Source organism: Urocitellus parryii, chromosome 5 (genome assembly GCF_045843805.1).
Source record: "Urocitellus parryii isolate mUroPar1 chromosome 5, mUroPar1.hap1, whole genome shotgun sequence".
In the NCBI taxonomy this organism is placed as follows: Eukaryota; Metazoa; Chordata; class Mammalia; order Rodentia; family Sciuridae; genus Urocitellus; species Urocitellus parryii.
This window is the reverse complement of record NC_135535.1, coordinates 64,764,094-64,782,467: the sequence shown is the minus strand read 5'-3', so window position 1 is coordinate 64,782,467 and position 18,374 is coordinate 64,764,094. Positions and strand designations below refer to the sequence as shown.

The 18,374-nt window shown below is 38.4% G+C and overlaps 1 protein-coding gene across 1 annotated transcript in view; it reads left to right on the top strand.

Moving 5' to 3' along the window:
• The first annotated feature begins 3,073 nt into the window (after positions 1–3,073).
• The window catches only part of Slc4a8 (solute carrier family 4 member 8), a 53,153-nt gene continuing 37,852 nt past the window's right edge, over positions 3,074–18,374 (top strand). Inside the window, exons 1-6 of the mRNA XM_026398629.2 lie at positions 3,074–3,152; positions 11,887–12,033; positions 12,520–12,655; positions 13,905–14,065; positions 16,099–16,287; positions 17,254–17,345. Coding sequence (XP_026254414.2) covers positions 11,916–12,033; positions 12,520–12,655; positions 13,905–14,065; positions 16,099–16,287; positions 17,254–17,345 — 696 coding nt within the window. The 5' untranslated portion in view covers positions 3,074–3,152; positions 11,887–11,915. The remainder of the gene's footprint in view (positions 3,153–11,886; positions 12,034–12,519; positions 12,656–13,904; positions 14,066–16,098; positions 16,288–17,253; positions 17,346–18,374) is intronic.

Here is an 18,374-nt window from a genome sequence, read left to right as displayed (position 1 = left end):
TTTTAAATCATTCCTTTTTCACTTATTGACTTTTTCATCTATGGTATGGTATAATTTATGTAGAAAATCCCAGATAAATGATCCTTTTGTGTGCACACATGTGCAGGGGTTAAACCTATGGCTTTGCATGAGCTAGGCAAAAGCTCTACTGCTGAGCTATATCCTGAGCCCTTTGTTTAATTTTTAAAGTGACATTATAAACTCATGGATCTTAACATATTTGATATATTTAATCTGTGGCTATTGATGTTCAGTTCTTTTAAAAAATATTTTTAGTTGTAGTTGGACACAATACCTTTATTTTATTTATATATTTTTATGTGGTACTGAGGATCGAACCCAGCACCGTGGTTAGCTAGCACTCTACCGCTGAGCCAAAACCCCAGCCCCTTGATGTTCAATTTTTCCAGTATTTGACAAGGGTTCTCTTTAAATTGGCTTCACAGTTCTTTTGACATGACCCCAGGTAGTCTTTGAGTGCTTTTTAAAAATATTTATTATGACAAGATGTTTTAGACCATCTAAAGTCATTTCCTGACTCAGAACTGTGACCAGCCATTTATCCAAGGAGCTCTGATTCCTTTTAGTAGAAAATTGGATTTTAAGAGACCACAGTCCAGGTGCTAATGATACTCATTACTAGTTCATCATATGTGCTAGACTTTTTGAAGGGATAGAGCTAAAAATAAATAAACATATTAACTTAAAAACATTTAAGAATAGCCAGGTATGGTAGCCAATGCCTGTAAGTAATCCCAGTGTCTTAGGAGGCTAAAGTAGGAGGATTGCAAGTTTGAGGCCAGCCTGAGCAACTTAGTGAGACCCTGTCTCAAATAAATGATAAAAATCCCTAGTACTGAAAAAATTTTTTAAAAGACTGAAATGTACCTCAGTGGTAGAGTGTTTGCCTAGCACATGAAAAGCCTTGGATTGAATCCCCCTTTTGGGGAACATGTACAAAATAGTAACATTGGAATAGTAATCTGGAAATTTGAACAAGATCTGGAAGAAAGGTGAGGACTAGTGTGCTAAAAATTTTAGAGTAAGGGCATATTAGATAACCAGATCCCATACAGTTTGAGCAAAGGTATGAAGGTAAGAATATGCACAGTGCCCTTGGGATCAGTCAGCCTGGCCAAATCACAGATTTGAGAAGGAAAATAGATTAGTTGCCATATCAGTTAAGAGTTTTTTGGAAGCAATTCAGGATTTGAACACCTACTATGTGAAAAAGCTGTGTTACATGCTGGAAAAAGAAACATTTCATTACTAAAGAGAATTGTGGTATACTATGAGGACATATAGATGGGGGGACCTTAGTTTAGAAGTGGGGATGAGATAAGGACATCTTCCAAGGAAGTGTATATATGATGAGATCTAATAGATGATGACTATGTATTAGCTGCCCATGGTGGGGTGGGAACAACAGGGAGAGAATGGTAGGAATAGTAATTCCAGGCAGAGAAAATAGCCCTCAGAGAAGAAGGTGGGTGTGATTCCAGCACCCCCCCCCCAAAAAAAAACTCTTTCTATGATCTAAAGGACTAAAGAGTGTAGGGTAGAATGAATGAGAAATGAGAGAAAATTTGAGAAAAATTGCAAATAGGGACTTGATAATAAAAGGGAACTAATTCTCTGAAGGCATGTGGTAGACTCTAAATACATGTAGAATGGATGAATAAATAAGTTTGAAATTTTTAACAAGAACTAAGAAATGATAGTACCATGGGTAGGAATAAATAAATCATGACAGGGTACTACTTTTGTATTTTATCTTTTTTAAAAAAATTTTCATTTGTAATACTGGGGATTGAACCCAGTGCCTCATGTATGCCAAACAAGTACTTTATCACTGAGCCATATCCCCATCCCAAGGGTACTACTTTTTAAAAAAAAATTTTTTTTAGTTGCAGTTGGACACAATACCTTTATATTATTTATTTTTTTATGTGGTGCTGAGGATTGAACCCAGCACCTGGCACATGCTGGGCGAGCGCTCGACCGCTGAGCCACAACCCCAGCCCCCCAAGGATACTACTTTTGAAAGGAAGGTTTGTTTGCTTTTAGATACATGGATTTTGAATTGCAGCATCCCAGTGCCTCATCAAGTCCTGAGCAACACAATTTAAGGCTGTGGTTGAAATTGTAAAACTCAAGGAAGAGAAACAAAGAGAAAAGAACTCTTCCTTGGAGCAGAAGATGGTGACTTATGCCTGTAATCCCATCATCTTGGGAAGTGGAGGCAGGATGATTGAAAGTTTGGGGCCAGCTTGGGCAACTTAGCAAGACCCTGTCTCAAAATTTAAAAAATAAATAAATAAAAAGAGCTGGGAGTATATAGCTCATTGGCAGAGCACACCTAGGTTCAATCCCCAGTACGGTCAATAAAAAGGAGGGGCTGGGATTGTGGCTCAGCGGTAGAGCACTTACCTAGCATGTGCGAGGCCCTGGGTTCAATCCGCAGCACCATATGAAAATAAATAAATTAAATAAAAGGTATTGTGTCCAACTACAACTAATATATATAAAAGGAGAGCTCTTCCTTGGAAATTAAGGTTAGAGGAAGAAGAAGATGAGCCTTTAGATGAGACAGAGAAAGCCTGATCAGGAGCAAGGAGGAGAATTTCAAGGACAGTGTAGCAAACATTCAAATGTTGCAGAAAGGTCAAGGAGACCAGTTTGCACCAAAAGAGACAATATGCTTGACAGCATTTGCAAATGCCAAATCATTATATAGATGCATAGGTGGAATAGAGTGGTGGAAAAGACATGACATCTGCAGTCACAAGACCTGGGCTCAGTTCTAGCTCTACCTTTTATCATATTCATGACCTTCAGTCAAAATTATTTAGTGTTCTCTGAGTCTCAGGATGCTTATTTATAAACTGAGAAAAAGAGTGGCTGCCATATTTGCACCTCAAAACTACTGTGAAGTTCAAATTTAAATATTTATGTAAACCACAAGCTCCCCACTCATGTATCTCAAAAGGGTCCGGGCTCAAGATACTTAAGTGTTTGAATGAATATATGTGTAGTACTATGACTATTTTTTGTATTTGTGTTTCAACAGAGACCAGATGAAGAAGCTGTTGTAGATCAGGGTGGGACCAGTACAGTTCTCAACATTCACTATGAGAAAGAAGAACTGGAAGGTAAGAGCTGCTGCTCTTGTTTAATAAGGGAAATTGGCAAGGGGAAGCCTGATGCAGGAAGAACAGACCTGGCTTTCCCTCAGGAGACCTAGATTTGAGTACTAACTGTTTTTCATGCTATAAGACCCTGAGGAAAAATCACTTAATTTATTTTAGCCTCAATGTACTCATCTAACATCTGTTAAATAAAAGCATAGCTAATAATGCCCATCCCACCTGGACAGGGATATCCCTAGGAATTAACAGCATATGATACAGAGTCTTAAGTGCTGTAAGGTTCAATCTAAATACTAATAAATAATCTATTCCTTGAGAATGTGAAGTACTCAGTTCAGAGTTCAATTAATTGATTCTTGACAAGTTCCTGGAAGTATGAGTATATAGAAATTTTTAAAAGAAAATAAAATACAAATAGTTTTTAAAACTCAATTTGGCTATAAAACCCTCTTTTTTTAAAAAACCCCATTCACAATATTTTCTTTTCCTATTCTAACTATACCCATTTCTACTTGATGTTTCACATAAACAAGAAAAGGGAAAACAGGAACATACCTGTGACATACTCTCTAGGAGTTCATAGCTCAAAGTTATATAAAAACCTAAGTTGAAAAACCCAACTGATGGGGCTGGGGTTGTGGCTCAGTGGTAGAATGCTTGCCTAGCATGTGTGAGGCACTGGGTTCGATTCTCAGCACCACATAAAAATAAATAAAATAAAGGTCCATTGACAATAAAAAGTATATAAAAAATTAAACCCCAACTGACTCAGAAGGAAGAAAAAGGCACTTTTGCTCACTGGCTCTAATTTACTTTATTAGGATTCTTCTTCCTTTCTCTTCTCTCCTCTCCAGCTCCCCACACATGACTGTCGCGATGTCCTAATGCTTTTCTTTTTTCCACAGAGCCTAGTTGGAACTTTGGCAATCATACTCACATCTAGCCATGATTCCTGAATCGTAATGTTCAGTTTTGTTTAGAAGAATCTGTTTTACGTATTCCATAAGTAGAGCTTTCTTAAGAAGTCACTTTTGGCCCAAAAGTCTTTGTGAAGTATCTGCAGCATCCCCTGCACAGCTGAAGGCTATGATACAGCAACTTTCTGATGCCTTAGACAGCATGTGAAATGTTCTCTCTGTACTGCTTGTTCCTATGATGGTTTTTTCATCAAAGTTGTGCAACCCTCAGAGAAAGCTTGTCCTTTGGATGGGAAGATACTGAAGGCTGACTCAGCCATGAGAACTTATGTGGGCGGCTCTATGGTGGTCAGTGGTGTTCAGGTATATCAAGGTCAAGTTTTTCAAGTTATTTTGACCATACAGATGAAAAGCCATTGTGGGTTTCAGCAAATGAGAGAAAGTAGGAGAGATAGGGGAAGGGTGTGGAGCGAGAGACTACTATTTATCGAATGCCCTTTAATTTTAGGCATCAGATTAAGCACTTTATGCAAGTTGTCTTTTGCATTTTCTTAGTACTCTAGGCAGGTATCATTATCCAAATTTCACATCTGGGAAAACTGCACAGGGTCGTCTAGCTTAATATCATTGGATAGAGTCCTGCTTCTTTCATTTTGGCACACTGCCTGCAAGGGAGGACAGTATCCAGCATTAAAGATCCAATTTCAGTTTTACTCCATCAGGTAGGTATTTTAATGTTGTGCCTGTCTCTTCTTCTTTGCTGATAATCCTGTTCTCTACCTTCTTATTACACCTTGGGGTCATGTTGCTATTTGTTTAGTTGTCCTCTAGCAAAAGAGGTAAGCATTTATGAATACTTTTGTCTACTTGGGAATAGAATTATAGAATTATAAACCTGGGCAGGCATTCAGATCCTGAGGACTAGGCTTCATCCACAGAAGTCAGCTAAGTAATTGGCAGCAGGAATAGCATCTCCAGATGACATCATCTGTTCCTTCTACAATGCTCTATTTTGCTGTAAAGAAGGCTGCATATGATGACAGTGTTTCTAGAGGGTAGTGTATTGGGAAATGGTCCTTTATGCATAGACCTTTCTGAAAGCTAGGATCTTTTCTATGAAAGCATTTTTTTTGAAAAAGCACTACAGGCAAATAGAGGACAAATGGTACCCACTCCCTAGGCTTGATATGGTTTGAGAGCAGCTCTGAAAAAGAGAGGAGTTGGGATTTACTGTAGGATTGGCCATACTGTGGGGGCCACCCTTGGCTCACTACTGAGTGCATTCTTCAGATTCAGTAAGGCTGAACTCAGGGTGGTGGTGTCTCTTGAAGAGATGGAATAGAATCAGTCCTCTTTTTTTTGGAAGACAGAAATAAATTGTGTTGTGACTCAATAAGGACAGCAGAATAAAATAGACATTATTATTGCTGTGGGTAAATACGTGACTGCATGATCAATGTAATTCTGCAACCTGTACACTCAGAAAAATGAGAAATTATATCCCATCTGATTCAAATGTATGATATGTCAAGATCATTGTACTGTCATGTGTAACTAAGTAAAACAAATAAAAAAATAATACACATGCTATGATACAAAGTTCTGGCTGCAGAGAAAGTTGCAGATCTTCCTGTCCCTTTATTCAACACCTGCTACCTACATGATATAAACCATTCCCCTAACCCCATTTTCAGAACAATTTCTGTGGGTCTTCTTGCACCAACTAATTCTATCAGTAAGAGAAGTTATACTATATCATAATGTTGCCATATGTGTGTGTGTATGTGTATAATGTATGCATGTATTATATACCATACACACACACACACACACACACACACACACACACACACATATATATGTATTCAAAAGCAAACAGTAGAACAGAGTTTCAGAGATAAATGCAAGAAGAGAAATATTCCATGATATGCTTTATAGTCCCAGGGGAAAACAGGGCAGTTGCTTTAGTTAGAGGAATGTTTTTCCATTTTTTTGGCAGGTCATTATTTTTTTTAATTAAATACTAGATTTATAAATCCTGGAACAAGTTTAATGACTTTGTAAGTTTTAGCAGATGTAAGAGCTATTTGATCACAATTATTACTTTTTAAAAAAAGGCTTACATCTGTTCTACACATAGGTTTCCCCCTGTGATTTTGAGTCAACCTCTCAACCCAGAGGAGCAGAACATCCTTTAGTATATGCTAATGGTTCTCTGTGAATGTGGGGTAAACAGTGAGTGTACTGCATTATATATTGGTCACATGGTAATACCTATGGTTTCTATCCTGCTCCACAAGATTCAGTGTCAGCTTAATAATGCTTGTACTATATATGTGGATAAATACTTATTTTAAAAAATACACACTAATGTTACATCTTTCTCATAAGTTTTGCTCAATTGGAATACTATTTTTGCACACAGATAGCCACAATAGACTAGTTTTGATACTGAGTAGCAAAAAAGAATGAGGAATTAGATGGGAAGAAATGTTTTTTTTGTAAGTTGGTAGGAAGATGAAAGGGAAAAGACTGTGGGTAAAAGAGTAATTGAATGACCAATGAAGTGGCCACAGGATTAGTTTGGTAAAGGACTGCCAGAATCCAGTTAGATGGACTGAACTTTATTAGTGCTATATTTCTTCCTAATATGTATTTGTCATCTTTTCTGCTAAATTTCATTCAGAAAATACAAATTCCTACTTCAGAATCCCCAGCCTAGAAACTGATATCTAATTTTCCAACAGCCATTTGGTCCTTCTTAGCTGTGACCCCTGTTGAGCTTGTTTTCATTTCTGCCCATCTCTCTAAAAGTTTTCTAGAGGTAGGCAGAATGTCTTCCTTTCTCAAGATTTTTGTCTTACTTGCTCCAGAAACTTGCTCCCATTATACTCAGACTCACAGAGTGGGAATTTAGATATCAAGCAAAGCTGTATATGAATTAGCAAACATTTACTGAGTGCCTTCTGTGATCCTTCTCTGAAGAGATAAATAGAGATAGTTAGAACAATTGAACCATTGTGTTATCTCTGAAGAGTGATCTGGCCTGAACCTTTCCTGGAAATTGAATATTAGAATCTGGACTCACCATCATCTGGACAAGATGTAGGAAGTCAATAAGGAGATCTACTCTTTTTGTTTTTACTAATAGTTACAGTGAGCTAATTAACAAACAAAATGAGATCTAATAACATTGATTCTAATACCTAATCACCGCCTTCTCAATTTCTCTTTAGAATATAATTAACATTAAATAATACTAGCAACATTCCAGTGTAAGCCTAGTGGAAGAATTTGGAATGTGCCCAATGAGAAGTGGGGATCATAGCCTGACTTTTGGGGGCATTTTGAGGAAAGAGGAAGCCCATGGTTGATGTGGATGAAATGAAAGACTGAATTTCATCCCTCAGTGAGGTGGTTCTTTTCCCAAGTCCAGCTGTACCTACACGTGCCAAACTTTTCAACACCAACATTACCAATTTAAGGGTCATTTGAAGTGGTTCTCTGGGATCTAATTATGTTTTTCATGGCCTATGGATTTACAATCTGCTCCTGCCAGTCTTTCTGTCCTCTTTGAAATCCTTTCCTTCCTTTTTCTACCTTGCTCTGGCATTACTGGATGTCATTTTGCCTTGGAACCATCCCTGCACATTCTAGCTTAGGGCATGTGCACTTGATCTTCCCTTTCCCTAAAATAATCCTCTCCCAAGTTTTCTTTTGGCCTTACTATCTCATTATCATGACCTTCCCTCTAATCATCTTAGCTAAGGTCTTGCTTCTTGCCAGGCATTGTTGAACATGCCTGTTATCCCAGTTTCTCAGGAGGCTGAGGCAGGAGGACTGCAAGTTCAAGGCCAGCCTGGTTAACTTAGCAAGGCCCTAAGCAACTTAGTGAGACCCTATCTCAAAATAAAAAAAAAAAAAAGAACTGTGGATATAGCTAAGTGGTAAAGCTTCCTTTGGTTCAATCACTAATACCAATAATAAATAAATAGTCTTTCTTCTCCATTCTACTCCCTATTACAGACACTTTGGCACTTTACCTTTGATTTTTAATTATTAATATTTGAAATAACACCTTTTTATTTTTGTGGTGTCTGTCTCCCTCAACTAGAAATACATCCTGAAGACTGTGCCATTCACAATTGTATCCCCCGCCTTTGGGACAGGATTAGATGACTCTAGTCTCCTGTTAATGTTACCTGGATTGATCTCAGTGGTGTACCATAAGGACTTCATTGGTATACTATAGTGGAATATTGTTAATTAACAGATGATCTTCAACTTAATCATTTTCATGTTTTATACCCTTTATATTTTATAATGTCAGAGGTCTAGAATCCCAATTCTTAGCAGCTGATCTCCTTTGGCTCTATATTTTTCTCTTTGTGGTACAGGGGTTGAATCCAGGGGTGCTCTATCGATGATCTACATCCCCAGCCTTTTTATTTGTTTATTTTGAGACAGGGTCTTACTAAGTTACTGAGGTTGGCCTTGAACTTGTGATTCTATTATCTTAAGCCTCCTGAGTAGCTGGTATTTCAGTTGTGTGCCAACATTCCTGACTCTCTTTTTCTCTTTCTATGAAGTTGTAAAATGGCCACATTATATTTAGAGATCTGTCAGTCAAAAATGTGCTGAGATGTGTATGAGGCAACCTAAGACTATTCTTATATTGGAGGAGGATAAAGGTGCAGTTCCATCAGATGCTAAACATTTTATCCTCCTGCCTCTCTACAGTCTAACAAGTCTCTGACCATTTCTCATTTAGTCCTCATTCTTTCTGTTCAATTTTTCTTTATCACTTTGGAATTTAGAAAATAGGAAAGACAAAGAAAGGAGGGGGAAATAGACAAAGGGATATTAGAGCAGTACCCAAGACACTTTATCACCACTTGGAAGTGGGGCATGCTATCAAGGAAGCTGAGTGCAGTTTTAGGAAATTCCACTACTGGGAAAAGATGTATAGTTGGCAACTCTTCTCCTAAAGTCTGCCTTTCTGGGAAGTCTTCCTGATTAAGCTTTCTATTCTCAGGTTGCTAAGGATCTTCTCAATCCCCCTATGCTCTGATTAGTGCTTCATCTACCCTAAACACACTTACTTTAGTTACAGGTTCCTTTTGTAGCATCTTTCAGATCAGAGACCCTCTTAGGTCAGATGGTAGAGTCCTGAGGGAGTCCTAAGGGTTTATACTCCTAGGGGAGGCCCTTAGAAGACATTCCATTTGCTGAATGTTTGTGGAGCACTGACAATGTGTAAGACCCTGTGCTAGGGATTCTGAGAGTCTGACCTAGGACCTTGAGGAGCTTGCAGATGAGTAGTGAGGAGATAATACACCTGCTAGACTTTAATGCAAGGCAGAAAATAAGTGTATAAGAAAAGTGCTAACCAAGGGATCTGAGTATTTAGAGAAAGGAGGCAGCACATCTGATCAGGGAAATCAGAAATAATACTAAGAAGGAAGGTGCATTTGCAATGAATCTTGGATGAGAGAACCAACTCAGTGCCCAGAAAGCATTGGCACATTTGTAGAATAACAATTTGGTTCAGGTAGAGAAGAACTGTATGAGGGGGTAGTACACGCAGCGGCCAAGGCCATGAGAAGATGGAGTGAAAACAGGCCGCTCTGTTACTGGGAGAGGGGCAGAAGATGTATATCTCTAGATTTTTTTCCCCCAGAATATTTGTTCTATATAAGCATGGAGGATTTGCCTCTTGAGCTGATCTCTTGGAGGTCTTCTTTTTTCACATTGAATGTATAACTTGTCCTAACAGAAGAAAATACTAGAAAGGAGGCTGAGGGTTCATCATGAAGAACCGTGAATTCAAAAAGATGAGCTGTGATCAGAGATGTGACCAGGAGAATTAGTTTGTAAGGTTAAATTAGTATGAGAGGCAGGAAGGAGACCCCCTGCTTTGTTAATTTCTATGGAACAAGGAACAACTTTCATGGAACAAGGAATTGGTGAGGAAAGAGTTAGGTCGGTGAGTTCTTGAAAATGGTTTGATGGAAAAGGAAGAAAAGTGGAAATTTGGGAGAAGGACAGCATTAGGAAGGTTTCCTTTTAAGATCGGGGAGGGGAGGGGGGATAGGAAGGGGATAGGAAAAGCAGCAGAATACAACAGACACTAGTATGGCAGTATATATAAACGTGGATGTATAACCAATGTGATCCTGCAATCTGTACACATGGTAAAAATAAGAATTCATACCCCACTTGAATCAAATGTATGAAATATGATATGTCAAGATCATTGTAATGTTTTGAGCAACCAAAAAAAATTTTAAAAAAGAAAGCAAAAAAAATTAAATTGGATAACAAAAATAAACTCATAGCATCTGACAAAAACAGAAAAACAAAACAAAACAAACAAACAAACAAACAAAAAGATTGTCAGAAACCTGTGGAAGGGATGGATAGAAAGGAGAGGCTGAGGATAGCTGAGGTACAGGGACTCCAGAGGAGTGAGCAGCAATGGATTGAGAGCCTGACAAAGAGAAGAGCCAGATTGAGATGGAGAAAGTTCACATGAGAGGGCCTCAGTCTTCTCGGTGAAATATAAAGCAAAGTCATCTGATCAGACAGAGGGAATGTGGATAAGGTTTCAGATTTGTAGAAATCAGGTAGAAATAAGGGGAAGACCAAGACTCTGTGTTTTGGGGGGTGGGAGGAGCTCTGTAGCTAGTGATTCTGAGCTCCAGGTTTGGCAGGAAGGCTGATGAAGTCAGTAGGAGAATCAAAACAAAACACAGGCTTATTGAAGGAATGAGGGAGTAGGGAGGAACTAGAGTGGAATGTTATTGGATCACTTATTTTCTCATGTTCCTCACTCTTTGTACAATATTTAATATTTCTCTTTCACACAAAATGGGATATTGTGTATATATGCACACAACCTAGAGGGACACGTCCAACTAAGCTTCTTGTGACTGGATGACTTTGTTCTTTGCTTGTGTTTTTTTTTTTTCCCCTGTAATGTACAATTTACTTTTAAAAAATAAAAATTATTTTAAAAACCTGAAAAAAAATATTTCTCCTTAAACCCAGCATCATGCTCTTTATGATTTATAACTAGTCTTTTACTACTATTTTAGATTGTGTATTCTACAATTCAAGAAAAAAAAATGCAAGACTATCCTAGAATGTATTGGCTGATGTATTTCGATATTATATTAAGTATTTTATATGCATTATCTTATTTACTACTTATGACAAGCTTATGAGTCTAAATAGTAAGCTTTTAGTATTTCTTCTAAAAGATGAATCACAGAGAGATTAGATAACTAGTTCAAGGTGACATGGCTAGCAAATAATGAAATGGAGTCTTGGATCCAGGCAGGCTCTTTTGAGCCTTAATTGTGCTCTTAAACATTTTTCTAAACTGCCTCCCTGCCAAGGTTTGCCAGAATCATCATAAGAAAATTGTATTTCATTTTTAAAAGTTAGATTATCACTGTAATAATAATAACTTAAATTGTATAGGCCTTTACAGTTTGCAAGTCATATTCATGTGTCTTTTTTTACAGGGGTGGGGGAGTTCTAAGCATGCACTCTACCACTGAGTTATATCATCAACCCCTAATGCACATTATTTCTTTTATCTTCCCAACGTCCCTGTAAGGTTTGCAGCCACATGCAAGACAGAAGAAGACACCTTCATCTCTGAGATTGCTATATCTGTAGTCCTGGAAGTCTTTGAAATTTTGTTATTTGTTATCAAAAAACTGCAATTTTTTTCTGTGATTCTTTTCCTCTTAACTATGCTAGGCTCCTTTTACTAAAGGAACTAATTCCACAGACCTTCTGCTTCTTTACAGGTCACAGAACTCTGTATGTGGGGGTTCGGATGCCACTGGGCCGGCAGAGCCATCGGCACCACCGCACCCATGGCCAGAAGCACCGAAGACGAGGGCGGGGCAAAGGAGCCAGCCAGGGGGAGGAGGGCCTGGAAGCTCTAGCCCACGGTAACAACTTTGGGAGGGAGGGTGGGTATCCAGAAGGCTTGGTGAGGCCAAGGAGCATGTGGGAGACAGAAGCAGATGCACTAGATTCACTAGACCTTTGGTACAGTTTTCAGAGCTTGCTTCCAAGTGGAAATCCTCTAAGAACCAAAAGTATCTTCATGAAAACTCAACAGTTTAGCAACTCCTCCCTAGTTTATACAATAATAGGTAAAATCCTTTGCTAGAGAGTTAACCATTCCTTTTGACCAAATTTGTTATACTTTAGGGTTTTTATGGGATTTCTGTAAGCGGCCTTAGTTCATAAATTTTCCCTCTCATGAAACTACTTCCACAGAATAACTTTTTCTCTGAAAATAAAGGAAAATTCCTGATCTGTACTAGGGAACCTTTTCTATACATTCCTGAAGTTGTTAGATAAGGCAGAATGCTATTTTTGTTCTGGTTTTGAGGCTAGATGCAGACCTTTCCCTGTGATTGATTTCATAGACACACCATCTCAGCGTGTTCAATTCATTCTTGGCACTGAGGAAGATGAGGAGCATGTACCTCATGAGCTATTCACTGAGCTGGATGAGATCTGTATGAAAGAGGGAGAAGATGCAGAATGGAAGGAGACAGCCAGGTAAAAAGTCCTAAAATAACTTGGATCAAGATCTGCTTGGGCAGACAAATGAGAGTCCTGCTTGCCTTTTCTTTTTGGGAGAAGTGATAACTGACAATGAGGATTGATGTTCCAGAGTTTTCTATGAGGAATCTTAGTATTGGTCATTTTATGATGTCTCTGGTCATACCTGTTGCTTAGTGAACTTGAACATGGGATTGGTGACATACATATGTAACTTTCAGGGATTCCTCCATTTGTTTGATGGTCAGAGTAAGTTCATGGGCTCTCTTGATACTACAGGCCTTGTTTAGAAGATGTTGAACAGGGCCACCTTGGTTGTGACCTGGCTGAGCAGATAGCAAGCATAGGTTCAGACTTTTTCTGTGGGTAAACCATAGGGTCATTTGGGTTTTAATTCATTGACAGTCCAGAATTTTGGAGATTTTAATTTCCTCTGGGACAATTTAATCTTACAGAGACCATTGAAATTATAACTAGCCCAATACTAGATTTCCTGGAGTTGCTGTAGAGTGGTTCTGTTTGTCTGAGACTCAAGTCCCAGAAGAGTCCTCAGATTAACCAGGGTCATGTCTAGGCTCCTCTAGTAACTGGCCAGTGATCTTGACAGATGATACAAAGCCAGCATGCCTGAACTTTGGGAGGCAAGGTGGGTAACTAGCAAAATGTAGCATCAGCTCTCATTGAAATAGCTATTCCTGGATACCTGCTGTATCATGGACATTTTCTATGGATAGAGACTATTAATTCTGTCTTTGTAGACTCCTAAAGGTCACATAGAACATAGAACTAAAGATCATGTTCTGTATAACACTGATTAAAAAAAGAAAAATATTGATTTATTAATATGATTTGGTAGTTTTGTCCAAGAGATATAAACTAGATCTTTTTTTAATTGTTCAGGTAATGCATGCTTATTATAGAAAGAAAATAAAGATAAGCAAAAAGAAGAAAATAAAAATTATCTATAATCCCACTACCTTAGGAATAACAAAGAATATATTTGGTATCTTATACATGTATATAATTGTATTTTAAAATTTTTCTTTAAATAAGAACAAAATTGAACTATGGTCAATATTGCACTGTTATATTGACAGTGAAAAAAGATTGCTTTTTTCACCAAACAATGTACCCTAAACATATAGATCAGATTTTACAATGTTCAATATGACTATTCAGATATTTTTCTCTCTTGAAAATTCTTCACTTTCTGTCTTTGGCATGTAGTTATTTGTAATGTTTTTAGGTGGCTGAAGTTTGAAGAAGATGTTGAGGATGGGGGAGAGCGCTGGAGCAAGCCTTATGTGGCAACCCTCTCATTGCACAGTCTCTTTGAGCTAAGGAGCTGCCTCATCAATGGAACTGTCCTTTTGGATATGCGTGCAAATAGCATAGAAGAAATTTCAGGTAAGGTTAGTGAAAAAGGAATGCTTGTGTATGCTTTAGAGGGAAGAATAGTGGTGGTGTGTCCTTAGGCAAGTCATAGCCTTCTTGACCTCGATGTACTCAGCAGGGGGAAGGGTTAGCTACTCTATTTCTCAGGCTTATTATGGGATTCAGATGACACAGCGCTTAGTCTTACATTTGCTGGTTCATTTGACAAACATTTATTTTGTATATATTATACACTTCATAATGTGTGAGGCTTAGGGTTATACAGGTAAGATTGTTTCTACCTTCAGGGAGCGCATCTTTTAGACAGGTAGTGGCTATGGAATCAGCAATTAAAGTAAGTGCATCAACGAAGACATGCTTAAGAATAATTAGGTCAGTAGTAAATTGCCCCTGAGTTAAATGCTTAGTACCCTCCTCCAAAAGAATAATTAGAGAAAGGGGCAATGGGAGTTGTGCAGAGAAGAGGGAGTTAAAGAGAATCAAAGGTTTTAAAATATGGCATCTAGAAAAGATATGTAGGAAATCAAGCCATAATATTCTCACATTTTCAGTAAGATGTGAAGGGGAGATCCATGTCTTATGGAGTTTTCCTGGTGTAATTGGATGTTAATTTACTGTTTTGGTATCACAGTTGGAGAAACACCTAGGTATTCTCACCTATAGGGACTTTCCCCTCAAATGGGCTTTGTTTAGCAAGACAAGTTAAATAAAGATGTTTTCATGCCTTTCTCCATTTCAAGAATCTAAGTAATTCTGCGGTCACATGGGACCCAAGTGAAGGGTCAGCTGTGATGGAATCCTGTGTCTCTCTCCTTTCAAAGGAGGTGCCCCAGAAGTACCAATGATTGTGAAAAATGGAACTCTGTGTTAACCACTGTGTTCACGTCTACATTTTGTTCACTTTTGGTTAATGCCTGAAATACAATGATGGTCCCTTAAAAGGTTACGTTTATCTTAGATAGAAGAATCCCTGGGAATTATTGAAGTTATAACTCCATGTAAACAATGGGGATATATTGGAAATATTTTTGGCAGGGTAATGACCTATCAAGTTTTGCATATTAAAGAGATAATGATGACAACAATATGGAAGGTGAATTGAAGGGAGAAATGCGTTAGACTATTGTAGTAGTTCAGGTGAGACTACTGCACTATGAGAAATGGTAGTAGGGGAGGAAAAGGAGTGAGACAATTTCTAGTGAAACTGGGCATGTAGAACTGATGAAACCCATTTGACAGATTAGTTGAGTTCTGAAAGAAAGAGAGTTAAGGATTCTGACTTAGGTGGTTGGGTGACTAGAAAAGAAGCAGGTCTATTGGAAAAGAGAGTGGGTTTGATTTTGTACATATTGATTTCCAGAGGTGTGTGGAACATCTAGATGGAAATATCTAGTGGGTAATTGGAACTTCAGTGTCATGCTTAGGCGAGAGATCTGAACTAGCATATAGTTTTAGGAGTGATAAGTTCATAGGCAGCTGGTGCTTAAAGTCTTAGAGGTGGTTGAGATTATTAAAGGAAAGGAAGATCAGAAACTGGGAACCTTCAATGGGTAGCATAGCGGGCTTGTGGATATTAGAAGAAAAAAGGTTAGCCAAGGAGTCGGAGAAGGAGTGCTCAGAGAAGTGGAAGAAGAATCAGATACTGGCCATAAAATTTGTATTAGTTTTCTAAGATGGCTGTTAACAATTTCCACACAAACTTGGTAGATTAAAACAATAGACTTTATTCTTTCACAATTCTGAATGCCAGAAGCCCCAAAATCAAGATATAGGAAAGGCCATACTCTCTCTGAAGGCTTTTGCAAGGAAATCTCACCTTGAGATCCTTAACTTCATTATATCTGAAAAGACCCTTTTAAAAAATCAAGTAACACTCATAGGTTTGAGTGGGGCAGTTGGGACATAAATCTTTTGAGGGGCTACCATTCAACCCATAACAAAAACTAAGAGAGGGGAGAGTTTTATATATCTATGTCAAATCTTTAGAGAGGTCACCCCACCTGATGGCCTCAGTTTGAGTGTTCTTATGAATGCCTACTTTCTAGACCTGATACTGGACCAGCAAGAACTGTTCAGTGACCTAAATGATAGCATGAGGGTTAAAGTGCGAGAAGCCCTTCTCAAAAAGCATCATCATCAGAATGAAAAGAAGAGAAACAACCTTATTCCTATTGTTCGCTCTTTTGCTGAAGTTGGCAAGAAGCAGTCTGATCCACATTCAATGGATAAAAATGGTAAGGTTATTATGAATGGTTGTTGTTTCTTTTATTAATAAGTGATGGGGAACTCGTTGGAGATGCTGAGTTACTGTACTTGTCAGTATGTTTCCATGCTCACTTAGGCACTGTACTTTGGTGACTGGTGAGGTGAGTAGCTGGGACTGGTCCTTGCCTCTCTTGCAGCACTTGGTATGCTTGCTTTTGATAGATCTTAGTGGACTCAAGATAAGGGACTTGTACCCCAGGGTGGTCTCATAACTGATGTAGCTTTGGGGCCATATAAACATTGGGAGTAATTTGGGGTCAGAAAAGGTAAACTGGAGCCTTTTAGGAGTAAACAAATATCTTAGACTGGGGAGACAAAATATGATAGTGTAGACCCTTAAGTCAGACTTCTAGGCTTGTGTTTCTGGCTTTATCACTTGCAAAGCATATGACCTACTAAACTTCTTTCTTACTTTCTCTCTGGTAAAATAAAGATAATAATAGGACCTACTCTTTCAGTATATTGTGAGATTTCAATGAGTTCATCTCTATAGAGCCTTTAGCCAGGTACATGGTGGGTTGTAACCACTCATTGAATTTCAGTTGCTGTTTGCCTCATCTATGTTCATTTCTTGGTCTCCTCATTTATTGAATTGCAATGTGCAGAGATATGCCTGGGAATCTGTATTTTTGAAAAGTTCTTCAAAGGAGTCTCTCCTATATACTTCTGATTAGGAATTACTGCTTTAACAGAGAAAGAAAAGAGAGTCACTAATATGTTTAGAAAGGTACAAAAGTAATAAGACTTCTGTTTCCCTTACCACTAACTAGTAGGTAAGGAGATAGGTATAAGTGGATCCCGGCTTTAAGGTCACCTTAACTTTTCTCCATGTAGACTTTGCAGGAGAAGTCCTAACCAACTGGTGATGGATAGGGTGTGTCAGACAAGGAAAAGGGCAGGCACTTAGAGGATTCTATTTGATTTTCTCCAAATAGGTCAAACTTTATCTCCTCAGTCTGTTCCAGCTACAAATCTTGAAGTGAAAAATGGAGTGAATTGTGAACACAGTCCTGTAGATTTAAGCAAGGTAAGCAGAGACATGGGAAGTTGATTTCAAAGCTTAAGGTTATCTCTAGTGGAACCCCAGGTCCAACTGCTGGAATCTGGGCAAGCTTTGCTATTTTAATACCCTTTTTGCAAGACCAGAGTTTCTTCTGTGGAAAAGGAGGCCCATCTGCTCAGGTCTTCTCCCCACTACCTGACCCCCAGGTGGGATTGACTTGTCAGTTTGTTCCTCCAGATTCAAAATGCTGAATATTGTGACTAGCTACTGAGAGTCCTCTCCAACCCAGACCTCTTGATTTTTTCATGTATTTTTTGGTAGCCAGTCTCCTGCAGCTCCTTCTTGTATCCAAGAGTTTTGCCAAAACAGTACTTTTGCTACCTCATGGTAGAAACTCTTCTTGCAGGCTGTGACTGTGTAATCTGAGGCCTGCAGCAATAGCAGCACCTCACTGCAGTTTCTGGTCTAAACCTTGATCTCCCTGCTTCTAACCTCTCCTTGCTCTGGTCTACCCCTGACACTATCTTTCTAGAACAAAATAGTGTTATATCACTTTCTCTGCTCAAAGATTCCTGCTTTATTTAGAAAACCTGAAACCTCTGACAATGGATTCAAGTATTTAAAAAGTGAAATTATGTGACCCAGAGTTTCAGAGTCTGGGGAAGCATGGTAGAGTAGAATTAAAACCAGAATACCTGTATTTATGTTTGTTTGTTTGTTTGTTTTGAAGTGCCAAGAATTGAACCCGGAGCATTATACATGCTAGGCATGTGCTCTACCACTTAGCCACACCCACCCCCAGCTTCAGAATACCTAAGTTTAAATTTGGTTCTTTATTTTACAGTCCTGGGCAAGTTAATTTTAGCTCTCTGGATCTCAGTTGCCTTATTTTTTATTTTTTAAATAGTAGTATTATTATGGCCTGTCTTATCTATCCATACAGAGTTTTTGTAAGGATCAAATAAGACTATGAGAAAATACTTGTTAACCATAAAATCACAATGTGAATTTCAGGTATGAGGAGAGTGGTTGATATTTAAGATGATGGCTCCC